The sequence below is a fragment of the Eptesicus fuscus genome, chromosome 7, assembly GCF_027574615.1.
Source record: "Eptesicus fuscus isolate TK198812 chromosome 7, DD_ASM_mEF_20220401, whole genome shotgun sequence".
NCBI classification, from domain to species: domain Eukaryota; kingdom Metazoa; phylum Chordata; class Mammalia; order Chiroptera; family Vespertilionidae; genus Eptesicus; species Eptesicus fuscus.
The window spans coordinates 95,487,020-95,500,258 of NC_072479.1; the positions used below are offsets into that span (position 1 = coordinate 95,487,020).

Below are 13,239 nucleotides of genomic sequence, written 5' to 3' on the forward strand. Positions count from 1 at the left end.
CATTATCTCCATCTGTCTGCCTGCTTCAGTCCTTGGCCCCCTGTAGTCCTGACTCAACACAACAGTCAAAATATTCTGTTAAAAATATCTATCAGATCACATCATTCCTCTGTTCAAACCCTTCCACAGTGGCTTCCCATTTCACACAAGAACCAAAGTCCTTGGTAAGGTCATCTCCTCCCCTGTGACTTATCCCCTCGCTCACTCGGTCCCAGCCCTACTGGCCTCTGTGCTGTTCATCCAACACAGTGGTTCTCAGATTTGGGATGTGCATCAGAATCGCCTGGAAAGCCTGTTAAAATACAGACCGCTGAACCAAACACCCATAGTTTCTGATACAGCAGCTTTGGAGTGAGGCCAAGAATTTCCATTTCTAACAAGTAGCTGACACTGCTGATCAGGAGACCACACTTTGAGAACCATTGGTCTAACATATCAACAACAGTCCTGCCTCTGACCTTTGGCACTGCCTGGAACATCTCTATCTCAAAGAGCCTCAAGAAATAAACGTTAACCAGTGAGTACAAGGAAAAAGTAGTGGCTCATGGCAACAAGCTAAGAAAACACGGGTTGTGCATCAAGTCTCTGGTGTCTTAATTGCTTAGAGAACTGAATAATTCCTTCAGTTTATGACTCAGATATCTTATGATCAGTGACACAATCCTTGACCTATGGAAGGCAGCCATGTCACCCTGCCTCCCCAAAGAAAGGCTCAACTAGCTCACTCTGCAGTGAAGGCTATGACGGATACACTAAGCTTCTAATCAGCTTTGGCGTTCTCTCTTAAATATGAACACACAAACAGACATGACCAGACGTTTGAGGAAAATATCTAATATAAAATACAGATGCCAAAATGACTAAAGTTCAAATTAACAAATAAATAGTAAATTCAGCTCAACTGGTGTGGCTCATGCAGGAGGCAGCTGATCAATCATTGATGTTTTTATCTCTCCCTCTCTCATCATTGAGGTTTCTATCTCTCCCTCTCCCTTCCTCCCTCTGAAATCAATAAAAACCTTTTTTTAAAAAGAGTGAACTCACCTTTATTCCGTTTTAATGGTAACGTGATCAAATTAAACAACATTTAATTTGCAGCATATTCCTTTTTTAACCATAGTCCCTACACTATGGCCTATTTCAAAACTAATGTTTAATTTATTATTTGAATCTAAATGAATGCTGGATAATGCTTGAGAATGTTGCTTTTAGACATATTTTCTTTTGAGGTAAGCTAGCCAAAATTTCCACTTTTCTGCGAAGTTACCTAAGTTGCATAATGCTTGTATGCTTAACTATTTATCAGAACAAAGTTCATTTTCCAACACAATGAAACTAAAGCCACCTTTTAACTCTTATCCTAATAACCTTCTTCTCCCTTAAAGGTTGCCACTTTTGTTTTTCAAGACTTCTTTACTCTCTTCTCCTGCCAAAAAGCCTCTTGGATTTGGTTCTACCGAGGTGACCCACCAGTTCTTAAAACATAATGCACGCATATTGCTGTATACTACTGCTTCTCGGGATAAGGAGGGCCTGTAATTTTCAGATCAGAAAACCCAGAGGACACTCCGGGTATCCTATCAAGCAGAAATACTTAGCATAGCCCTGAGGTCTAGAAATGTATCCAATAGACTGGGGAAAAACATGTTTCCTCATACAGGTTCTCCATAACAGATGGAAACAGCATAAGTAACATACATACTTTGAGGTAGGAAAAAACTTACTGCAGTGGATAATCTAGATGCCAATGTCATTTCCAAGTTCCCTTTGAGACCAAGTAGTGCAGGAACTAGAATGAAAACTTCTGTTACTTTTTTGAACACCTCCCAGTGCTGTAAGGAAAACAAAAATAGAATTTGCTGATACTTAAAAAAAACACACACACATTTTAGAACAAAGACATTTCTAAAAAATCTCAGCCTTTTTCCCAATGTTGCATTTGCATTTTGAATGACAACACGAGTCATTTAATCGGTGAACATTTAGCTTAACCCCACTTTCCATAGCTCTGAAGCCTTGAGTTACTTTAGAAGCTCCAGTTAGAGTTGGGAGTGGTAGCTGATAGTAACTACATCCCCAAATACATCTAGCTTGCTACACATTCTACCCTTAAAGTTTACTTTATCCCTTTTTGATGGCAAAAGTTAGTGTAATTCATGGTTAAGAGCACAGACTCAAGAACCAGGTAACACAGGTTTGAATCTTGGTTCCAACACTAATTACAACAACCCCACAGGAAAATTGCATTAATATTATTATCTAATTTCACAAATCCTATATAATAATCCTATATAATAAAAAGGTAATATGCAAACTGACCAAAAGGTGGAACGACCGGTCACTATGATGCGCACTGACCACCAGGGGGCAGATGCTCAATGCAGGAGCTGCCCCCTAGTGCCTCTGTGGCAGCACTAAGGATGTCCTGGGGAGCGGGCGTAAGCCGTCAGTCGGACATCCCCCAAGGGCTCCTGGACTGCAAAAGGGTGCAGGCCGGGCTGAGGGACGCCCCCTCCCCGAAGTGCACAAATGTCGTGCACCGGGCCTCTAGTGAAGAAATAAAGATTCAGAGAGGTTAAATGATTTTCCCAAGGTCAAAAAATGAGACTCAGAATTGACCTCAGGAGTTCTGAGTCATCCATGTTCTGTCCCAATTTGAGGTTTTGAAACAAAAGGTTGCAGAGCATCTATAATAATAAAAACATAATATGCTAATTAGACCGGATATCCTTCCGGAGGAAGCCGGGGCTGTGAGGGCCGAGGCGGCGCCGTAGCAGGCAGGGCCCGAGGCAGAGGAGGTGGCCGCTGAAGCAGGGAGGGGGTGCCAAGGCAGAGGAGGCAGCCCCCACGGCAGCGGGGGCCAAGGCAGAGTCCCACAGCTACCGCAGCAGGAGGGGGCTGAGGCAGAGTCCCACAGCTGCTGTAGCGGCAGAGGCCGAGCCCCTTGCACGAATTTCGGGCCTCTATTAGGATCATAAAAGGGCACTAAATTGGAAATTAGATTTGTGAGACTAGGCCTGGATCTTACATGACCTGACTGTGATCCTGGGTGAGGCATGTATCTTTCGGATCTCAATTTCTTCATCCATGAAATGCAGATACTATCTGCTCTGTCTAGACCTTTGGGAAATACCATGATAATGAAAGTAACACACATTAAGGTACTTTATGAACTGAAAAGACTATACAGATGACTTAACACAATGTGCTATTTTACAAATGCTATTAAGAGGTGACTGTCCCAGTAAGAGACTTTATAAACTAAGCATATTAATTTATGCCAAAAAATAATCAAGAACACAGCCATCATTAATACCAAGACAGATGAGAAAAAATTTAAATCCGTCAGCTAAATTAAAGGAAAATTCACTTTGTCCCCAAAGTTTCCCTAGAGGTTGTTCTAAACGGGTGTAGAACTAGGGCCGAAAGAGAGTTTAGGAAATGTTTAGGAGATCAGTCTCTGGTAAAACCCTGGTTCAAAGGCTTTTCAAGGAAAGCCCTCCCTTGCAGCTAAAGATGGGCCTAAAGCAGCGCTGGGACTCCAGTCGCATCCTGGATTCCTTACCCTGTCAAATGGTAACAAACAGGTTCTTGTCCATGTTTCATGATGGGTTAAGGATTCTGCTGTGCTAGTGGGGAGATGCATCCTTCAAAGATGATGGTGTGGCAGAGGTGGTAATGATGATGATGATGATGATGATCAATAACAACAGATAGTAATAACTACACTGCTAGGGATATAATGGTTAAAATAAAACAAAAACTTACTAAACGTAACACAAAGAGCTATCTGACGAAAATGTTATTATAAAGAGCCTAAAGATATATTTGTAAGGATATTTATGATAGCACCAGCGTGGGGGAATGAATAAGTAAAGTCTGGTGTATACATACAATGGAACATCAAGCACTCACTTGAAAATGCAGAATATCTTTGTTACTAATTTGGAAAGATGTTCACGATGTAATATTAAGCAATGACAATAAGTTCCAGAAAAATATACACAACATTTCATTTTTATGTCTGGAAAAAAAACACCACCACCTCTGCACAAATGTATATACGTATGCACAGAAGCAAGTCTGCAAGCATATACAACAAACTCAGAACGAGGTCACCCCTGGAGGTGAAGAGAGCTGGGGCTGGAGATGAGGAACAGGGAAGACTTTTTATCTTTTGTTTAACACTCTATATTGTTTACAGCCAACTTTATTATTGTAAAACTTTATTGAAGAGTTACGTTCTGGTCAGAATGAGACTATTATCTTAAAACTTCTAAAGGAAAACAAGCCCTAACCAGCTTGGCTCAGTGGATAGAGCGTCGGCCTGCAGACTGAAGGGTCCCAGGTTCGATTCCAGTCAGGGGCATGTACCTTGGTTGCTGGCACATCCCCAGTGGGGGGTGTCAGGGGCATGTACCTTGGTTGCTGGCACATCCTCAGTGGGGGGTGTGCAGGAGGCAGCTGATGGATGTTTCTCTCTCATCGATGTTTCTAACTCTCTCTCCCTCTCCCTTCCTCTCTGTAAAAAAAATCAATAAAATATATTTTTAAAAAATAAAATAAAATAAAACACCTGCAAAGAGCAAATTCTCTACCAGAGTCCGCGTCAGTTCATTCTACTAGGGGACAGCTGAAATCTAAAGTAAGTGTCCGAGCTGAGCAGCCCACATAAAGCACTTGGAACAACAAAGACAGTTAGGTTAAAGATGAAAACCCACCTGGACTATATCCAGAACCATGCCGGCAGACACGGTTCCGAAGCCAGCCAGCAAAAACGGCACCAGGATCTGCAGGGCCATGATGCCGCTGGATTCCTTCGGGAGCTTCTGGTTCGCTTCCACGATGACATCTTCCTCGCCGTCGCTGGGCCGCTCTTCAGCTTGCAGCATGGCAGTGGTTTCGGAAGGCTCCCCGCCGTCACAGTAGTTGTAGTTGGCGTAGTCGTCGTACTTCTGGCTGTAGCTTGGTGGCGGGTGCCCATTATTGCCATGGAAAGGCGGCTCCGAGACTCGGTGATACTCCACGTGTGGCTCAGACCTGGTACCAAACGTCTGTCCCGCAGCCGACAATCCATCTGGCCAAACGCCGTTCGCCTTTTTGTGCCTGTCTTCCGGGTTTTTCTGGTAAATGACTGGAACCATACTCAACAGTAAGTTTAAAAACTTGTCAGACTGAACTGTATGCAAGCTTGAAGTCCAGTCTACAAAACCGCCTCCACGGCTTGGACCACCACTTGTTTTATTAGTAACAGATCTTCCTTTACTATTAGTCATATTGTCATCGCAGAAGACCCTGCACTCCTTAGATCTGAAGCTCCATAAGCCACAGCAGATGAATCAGAACCACACAGATGCTGGTTTCAATTAAGATGCTGAATGCATTTTGTAGCAAAATAATGTTTCCACTAATAAAAGATGTTTAGACGTTCCACACGGGGATGGGATCTGGAAAAGAAAGGGTAATTTTTAAAAATCAGATGAACTATGTGGATACTGAAGGTTTTCATAATTAAAGATATAAAACACTATCCTCACAACACTGCCATCGGATAGGTGTGATTAGCTCCATTTTATAAATCAGTTTTAATCTTTCATCCCTGGCTCATGAAACTGTCAAGCACAGAGCTTTAGTCTTAAACCGAGTGCTGATGTTAAAGGTTTCATTTTAACCACCACACTGTGTTTCTCACCACTTTGTGTGCTGAGTTTGCTTTAAAACCCTCACAATAAATCCTTTTGCCTTAAAAAAAATAAAACACATATGTTCTTAAACTAACCCTAAGATACATTATACTTCTTGGGCTTAACGCATAACTGCTTTTTGTCATATAACTGCTTTGTATGCAGAAATATACTACAGAGCTATTTTCTGTGCTCAATCTTGATTATAAGTTTTTCTTATCTTTGCATATTCTATGTAACTAATACCTATGTAATGTCTTCAACTGTCCCTGAAGTTCTACGGTGGACAAATGTATTAAATAAAGTGATAGCTTCCATTACTATAGAGTGATCTCAGAATCAAACTGCTACAACCCTTTACATATGTCAATACACAGTAAAAGGTAAGGCATATGATAATGTATTTTAAGCACATTAAGTAATAAATCATGTTACTTTATTTATATATTTTTTAAAATATGTTTTTAGTGATTTCAGAGAGGAAAGGAGAGGGAGAGAGAGATAGAAACATCAATGATGCCAGAGAATCATTGATCGGCTGCCTCCTGCATGACAACCCACAAGGGGCATGTGCCCTGACTGGGAATCAAACCATGACCTCCTGGTTCATAGGTTGACACTAAACCACTGAGCCATGCCAGCTGGGCACTTTATATCTTAATATATATTTTGTTTATTAAATTATGCAGAAACCATGATAATGTCTGCCATAAAAATACTTGTTATATGTGCTGCATACTATACAGGGCATTAATTTCACATATAAAATTAGATTGGAGTCATATTTGTAGTTCTGACATACAAAAAATTAATTATCCTATATAATAAAAGGCTAATATGCAAATTGACTGAATGGCAGAACTACGGGTCGCTATGACACGCACTGACCACCAGGGGGCAGACGCTCAATGCAGGAGCTGCCCCCTGGTGGTCAGTGGGCTCCCATAGGGGGAGCGCTGCTCAGCTAGAAGTCGGGCTCACAGCTGGCAAGTGCAGCGGACAGCAGCCTCTCCCGCCTCCGCAGCAGCGCTAAGGATGTCCTACTGAGTGCTAAGGATGTCCTACTGAGCGCTAAGGATGTCCTACTGACGACTTAGGCCCGCTCCCCTAAGCTGTCAGTCAGACATCCCCCGAGGGCTCCCAGACTGTGAGAGGGCGCAGGCTGAGCTGAGGGGACCCCCCCCCCTCCCCCACCAAGTGCACAAATTTCGTGCACCGGGCCTCTAGTATAAATATAATCCCTCTGTTATCTAGGGAATAACCAAAATGAAAGGGGTCACAAATATTCACTTAACCCTCTACTTTGCAAGCCAACCAAAAGAAAGCTCGTAGTACACTTACCACTTCATATCCTTCTCAAAGTCTGCCCTGACGCACAATTCCAGAGTGGGCCCCTGATTGGCAGGCCAGTGACCAGATTCTCTCACAGACTTTGAACTAAGAGGCACAAACACATACTTACTAATTGCTAGTTCGAGACTGTGGGCACTGAAGCTGCAAGATCATGCCCACTTGCCCGGGTAGAGAGCCTGTTTGAACAGCTGCAAATGCTTTCACAGCTATCTATCACAATGGACCTAAAGGCCTCAGGTGTTTCTCGGGAAAGTGGCACTGACTTGGTGAGGGACAGATGGCCCCACTGCCTGAATGGACTGCCCACCCACCAATTCAGACTAAGAATTGTTGTTGTCAGTACTGCTGCTTTTAAGGAAAATTATTGTATTCGTCAATATTTGTTTGCAATTCCTCAGAACCGTGGTCAGCAAACTGCGGCTCGCGAGCCACATGCGGCTCTTTGGCCCCTTGAGTATGGCTCTTCCACAAAATACCACGGCCTGGGCGAGTCTATTTTGAAGAAGTGGCGTTAGAAGAAGTTTAAGTTTAAAAAACTTGGCTCTCAAAAGAAATTTCAATCGTTGTACTGTTGATATTTGGCTCTGTGGACTAATGAGTTTGCCGACCACTGCCTTAGAATATCCATCTCTTCTCCTTGGATAGGAGACAAGTGGATGCTGAGGTGTACTCATCTATGTCATCATCCCCTCCTTTTCCTTCTTTCCCTCTTGTGATTTTGGAGGGGTCTGGATAGTCCTACTGGGAAACATTCTTAAAATACAGATTCTAGGACCCCATACCTACTGACTGAGAATTCTATGTCTGAGCCCTATAAATCTTTTAAGTTCCCCACGAGATGTTGGTGCAAACTTCCTGTGATCTTGCACTGAGAATCCCATGAGTGGATTAAGTACCAGTTGCCAGTTTGGGCCACCTGCAGATTGACGGGTACACACAGTACGTCAGTGTTCAGAGAAAATCAGATGAATGGAGACAATGTCCGGGGGAAGCAGAGAAGAAGCCAAGCAGTCCCAGAAAGCGAGATAAATAAGGCTGGCCTGCTGCCGGAGAGCCTTCCGTAATGAGCGGCTAGGCTGTATGTCTGGAACGTAGGAGATTCCCGGCAGCCTGAAATGAGTCAGATTGAGTTTCTTTTCCTTCAGCCCACTCACCTCCTTTTTAAAAATGAGCATTTCACTGCCTCCAAGATACATTTAATCAGACAAAACACAAAACAAACCTCAAAGAGATTGAGCTTTCAGACAAATCGTTTTCACTGAAGGGCAAGTGATGGATATAGGCACTTCCTTCTTCTTCTGGAGGCAGAATTATCAGGTTGATCAACATGGAAATGCAGAGAAATGTAGATACGCCAGAAAGAAGGATGACAGTCCCTGTATCACCATTCAGTCACCCTAAAATTCAGAAAGCTCAAAATGCGTTCTTGGGAAACTTGATCCACAGAAAAATGGAGGGGAGGGAAGAAAAGGAAATGAGGAATTTCCCAAGACAAGTCATCTCTCTGAGAATACGTGCAGGACACGGCTAAGCGCAGAGTCTACACTGAGGTGGCCAGTGGGATCCAGATGCAGAGACACATCCAGTTCATACTTTTGCTCCTATTATTCTCACTTCAGCATAAGCTATTGTGGTCAGATGGAGAGATAAATATCTACCAGGGCCACTGTGCAGAGACCATACAGAGCCTTTTTGTAAAGTCAAAACCAGAGTGCCTCCCAGAAAAAGGAAGCTTGTAAGTGGAGCCCTGGGCTGCATTTCAGCCCACTCCGTCCCCTCAGCCAAGCACCCTCACGTACTGCACAGCAGGCATAATCTTACCCAGCAGACTGGGCAGTCGGGTAAAAGACTAAACCATGTTTAAAGAACATAAAGCACAAATGAGGGACATGTATTTTTGTTGTTGTTTGCTCAGCGTTTTTCCCCAGTTTTTTGGCTAGTGGTATCTCCATTTCCTGTGTGAAACCATCCCTCCCCTATTCCATGAGGTCCTGGTAGGTCTATCACTCACAGTTCCCTACCCGCTAGACCACGTGCTGACAGGTGGCTTGAGCAGGATCTGAGTCCTTCCCTGGAATTTCACATACTATTTGTTGCATTACTCTCTGCTGAGTGCCTGCTAGATCACATGATTAACAACACAGGCACCATTCCTGCTCCTGAGGAAAAACAATCAGGTGAGCAGGTAAATGAGACACTTGGTGATAACCGCTAGGAAGGAAAGAGTTCATTTAAGGAAGAATGAATGACTTACAGGGCTGAGAGGGGAAGGCCTCTGGGAGTTTTCTCACTTCGCTTTGGAATAACATAATTCCGAAGCAGTCACTAAGTCTTCCTCCCCAAAGGTTCCCTCTACCACCACCACCGCCACTGCCACTTGCAGGAAAGCCATCGACCTGAGAAGACCCACAGAACCAGAGCGAGGCCAGGATGACAGGGTCCTGACAATGTAATTAGAACCTCTATTTCATTATTTGAAGCCCATCCTACCCCTGATCTTCCCAATTACACGAGCCAATAACACCCCTTCATTGATTAAGCTAGCCTGAGTGGTGTTTCTATAAAAATAGCTAATTTTTTTTTAACAACGCACTTTGGTAGTAGAAGTTACCTTCCTACAGGTGCACACCATGGACCACTTGAAACTCATACAGTGATATATGTCAATTATGTGTCGATACACTAGAAAAAATTAAATGTATACACATAATCAAAAAAATACTTTTTAAAACCTTTCTTTAAAAATTAAGTTTACATTTTAACACGAAAAACGTAGATAGGACAAAAATCTCAGACAAAAAGATAGCCTTTCCATTGAATACATTTAAACTTATATAAAAAAAAAAAAACCTCCATATTCCCTATGTAAGTTTTGTCATGGGCCGGCACTGGGCTACAGAGATGTGTCAGGGAACCACTGACTTAAAGGAAAATACTAATACTTCACTTCTTATGGATTCAATTTGGTTACAAAAACAACAAAAAAACATTACTACTAAAATTCCTTATTTTTAAAGGAAAAGAAAAGGACGTATATATACGGTATGTGTATTGATTTACTAAAGTGGTATCTCGGAGGAAACTGCCCATTGTGCTGGAGTGGGCATTCTGTTCCACTGCAAAGGTTAAATGACCTGAAAAACCCAGCAGAGCTGTGAGTTAGCAGGCCTAAATCACGCCGGATTACTAAAGGCAGCATATGGGAGTTTAATACTTGCTATCTTCCCACAACAATAAAAAGGTTTTTATGTAACGTATTACTAGTAATTATCACACTTAGAAAAAAAAATCACAAAAGTTGTTGATCAGGTGGATAGTTCATATTTAAATAAATAAACATAAAACCACAGTACTGTCACATACATGTGTACCCACACAAAATAACCTAGAAGTCTAGCTATGATTATTACGTATTCTTACCTTTCCCCCTCTGCAAGTGGGCATTCTGTTCCTTTCGTTTTCTTTTTGAACACATCTTCTATGTTTCTGTTTATTACTGAAATGTAGCTAGTTCCCAAACGGGTTGTAATATGTGCTCAGTTAAAATAGCTTTCAGGGAGACCATGCCAAACAAAACTAGACCTTAACTTACATTATGCAAATTATTTCCTTGTTTTATAAAAAAAAAAAAAGAACATTGGTACATTCTTTTGAATACTAGCCAGTAAATACTTAACTGTGTAATTGTATAACAGGTTCATTAAGAAGGATCATGTCTGTTTAACTTGCTTTTTGCAGTACTCAAATAGCAGGTTGACTTTATGGCTGCTCAGTTTTCTTCAACTATTTTCATTTTAAAGATCCCAACCTGTGCAAATCCTCACCAATTTCTCTCAATGATTAACTCCTTCCATTCAAGCAAAAGCTAATTTTAAAAGCTTTTTAGATGTCAGTTTCATCATCTGAACTCCTCAGCTTTTCCATTTCTTATCCCTTTTCCTGAAGAATTGACCATCAGATCAACACTCTGCACATAAGCCAAACAGCTCTTACGTAATCATCCCTTTGGTTTTCTCGTGTTCACTCTGACAGCGCTTTCTGCTGTCCTGCCATGACCTCATTGTCACACCCTTCTCCCTTGAGAAGTCATCAGAACCCAGGAGGACAGCCTAGTTCCATTTCTGGAGGTCACGGCCCTTGACTATCGAATCATATTAAAGAACTCTCTTTCTCCATTTGAGCTAGCCCTACAGCTATTATTAAAATCATTTCTCATTGTTAGCCCTTTGATTTCATCATTCTCATCCACTGAGCCGCTGCATTGCTTATTTCTGGTTACCAGTTATTTCATACTGACTCAATGCCTTCTACTAGATTACCTAAACCAGCTAAATTATTCTCTTACTCTTCCCAAGCTTCAAATTTGCTTTATTCAGCTTTCCTACTTCCACACCTTGTACCAAATGGTTCCCAACACCCAAGAACTTTGACCTGTTCAAAAGGTCACAAAAGTTACTACCTCAAAGAAATCTATCAAATTAATGTAGGATTAAAATGAAAAAAAATAATGTAGGATTAAGGGTACAGAGAGGAAAGAACAGTCAAAATTAAATGCTCAAAATACAGCTAGCAATTTTCCTATCACAGTTTTTAAAAAGAGGGATTTTTGTCTTGTTTTGTTTTTAAAGAAAGGCATCTAGCCTTGGCTGAGTGGCTCATTGGAGCGTTGTCCCATACACCAAAAAGGTTGTGGGTTCAATTTCCGGTCAGGGGACATACCTAGGTTGACGGTTCAATCCTGGTCTGGCCACAAACAGGAGGCAACAGATCGATGTTTCTCTCTCATATCAGTGTTTCTCTCTCTCTCTCCCTCTTCCTCTCTCTAAAATCAATAAAACATATCTTCAGGTGAGGATTAAAAAATAAAAAGAAAGGTGTCCATTTGGTCTCCCACTGCCAATTCCCACATAGCACAGGTAAGATATTTTTTCCTGTGATATTTAATATATCACTTGACCCTCAAAAGCTAAAAATCAATATGGTGAAGTAAAAGAAATCTCCTGAACTCTAACTACACTGTTGCTGCTGGGCAGAGATATAATTCATGAGAATGTGTGACCAGAAAAAAGAAAAAAAAGGGTGTGGATGTCTTCTGCCCATTTCCTCTAGCTACCCAAGAAAATGGAACTATCTATTCCACGGTAGCAATTCTAAAGAATGAAGGTAGGCCCCGTCAATGACTGGCCCACAAACCTTGTAAGGTCTAAGTCTCAAATGGCTCCAAGCACAGCTGAGTTAGAGTCATTTATATACCTTATCCTATAATTTTTATCATTGTTCAGCCATGTAAAAGTGCTTGGAAACTGAAATATAAGAAATACTACCTCACAAATACTGTCCTCCCTAATTAAAAGGCTCACTTCTAGAGTGGAATGGAAGTATCTCCATTCCTTTTTTTTTTTTGGCTGAAATACAGAGTTTACTTTTTATTATTATTATTAATTTTAGAGAGAGAGAGTAAGGGTGGGGGGAGGGGGGAGACATCGATTTGTTGTTCTACTTATCCATGAATTCAATGGCTGATTTTTCTATGTGCGCTGACCAGATACCAAACCTGAAATCTTGGCGATATTGGCATAATGCTCTAAACTGAGCAACCCAGCCAGGACAGAGTTAGCTTATTTAAAAAACCTTGACTTCTTTTTTTTTAAAATATTTTTAATTGATTTTTTTACGGAGAGTAAGGGAGAGGGAGAGAGAGTTAGAAATATCAATGAGAGAGAAACATCGATCAGCTGCCTCCTGCACACCCCCCACTGGGGATGTGCCTGCAACCAAGGTACATGCCCTTGACCGTAATCAAACCTGGGACCTTTCAGTCCGCAGGCCGACGCTCTATCCACTGAGCCAAACCAGTTAGGGCAACCTTGACTTCTTTGGCTTAAACTGGAAGCTGTCTACTTACACTGAATTCAAGCACTCACATAGGTCTCATTTCGCTAATAGTAAAACTATTACTATTGATGTAAAACTATTACTATTGATGTAAAACTTTCTTAACAAGTTAAAATGGGAGAAAAGTGAAAAAGCAATTAACTGCCATTTCAGTCACTCTGGATTGCTGTAAAATTGGTGGTCTTAATGTTTCCTAACAAACACAAAAGCTTGAAAAGTTATGGACATGATTCGGCTACTGATATACAAAAGCTAGCTGATTCCATAAATCAATCACTCATTTCTAAGACTGCCCACTGACACAAAA

The 13,239-nt window shown here is 41.6% G+C and overlaps 1 protein-coding gene across 2 annotated transcripts in view; it reads right to left on the reverse strand.

Annotated features, from left to right (window-relative positions):
- The window catches only part of SLC41A2 (solute carrier family 41 member 2), a 75,779-nt gene that overhangs the window by 46,529 nt on the left and 16,011 nt on the right, over positions 1–13,239 (reverse strand). For both annotated transcript variants that reach the window (XM_054719430.1, XM_054719431.1), the window contains exons 2-3: positions 4,722–5,447; positions 1,725–1,832 (exon numbers count right to left, since the gene is read on the reverse strand). In XM_054719430.1, the coding sequence (XP_054575405.1) occupies positions 1,725–1,832; positions 4,722–5,276 (663 nt within the window). In that variant the 5' untranslated portion in view covers positions 5,277–5,447. The remainder of the gene's footprint in view (positions 1–1,724; positions 1,833–4,721; positions 5,448–13,239) is intronic.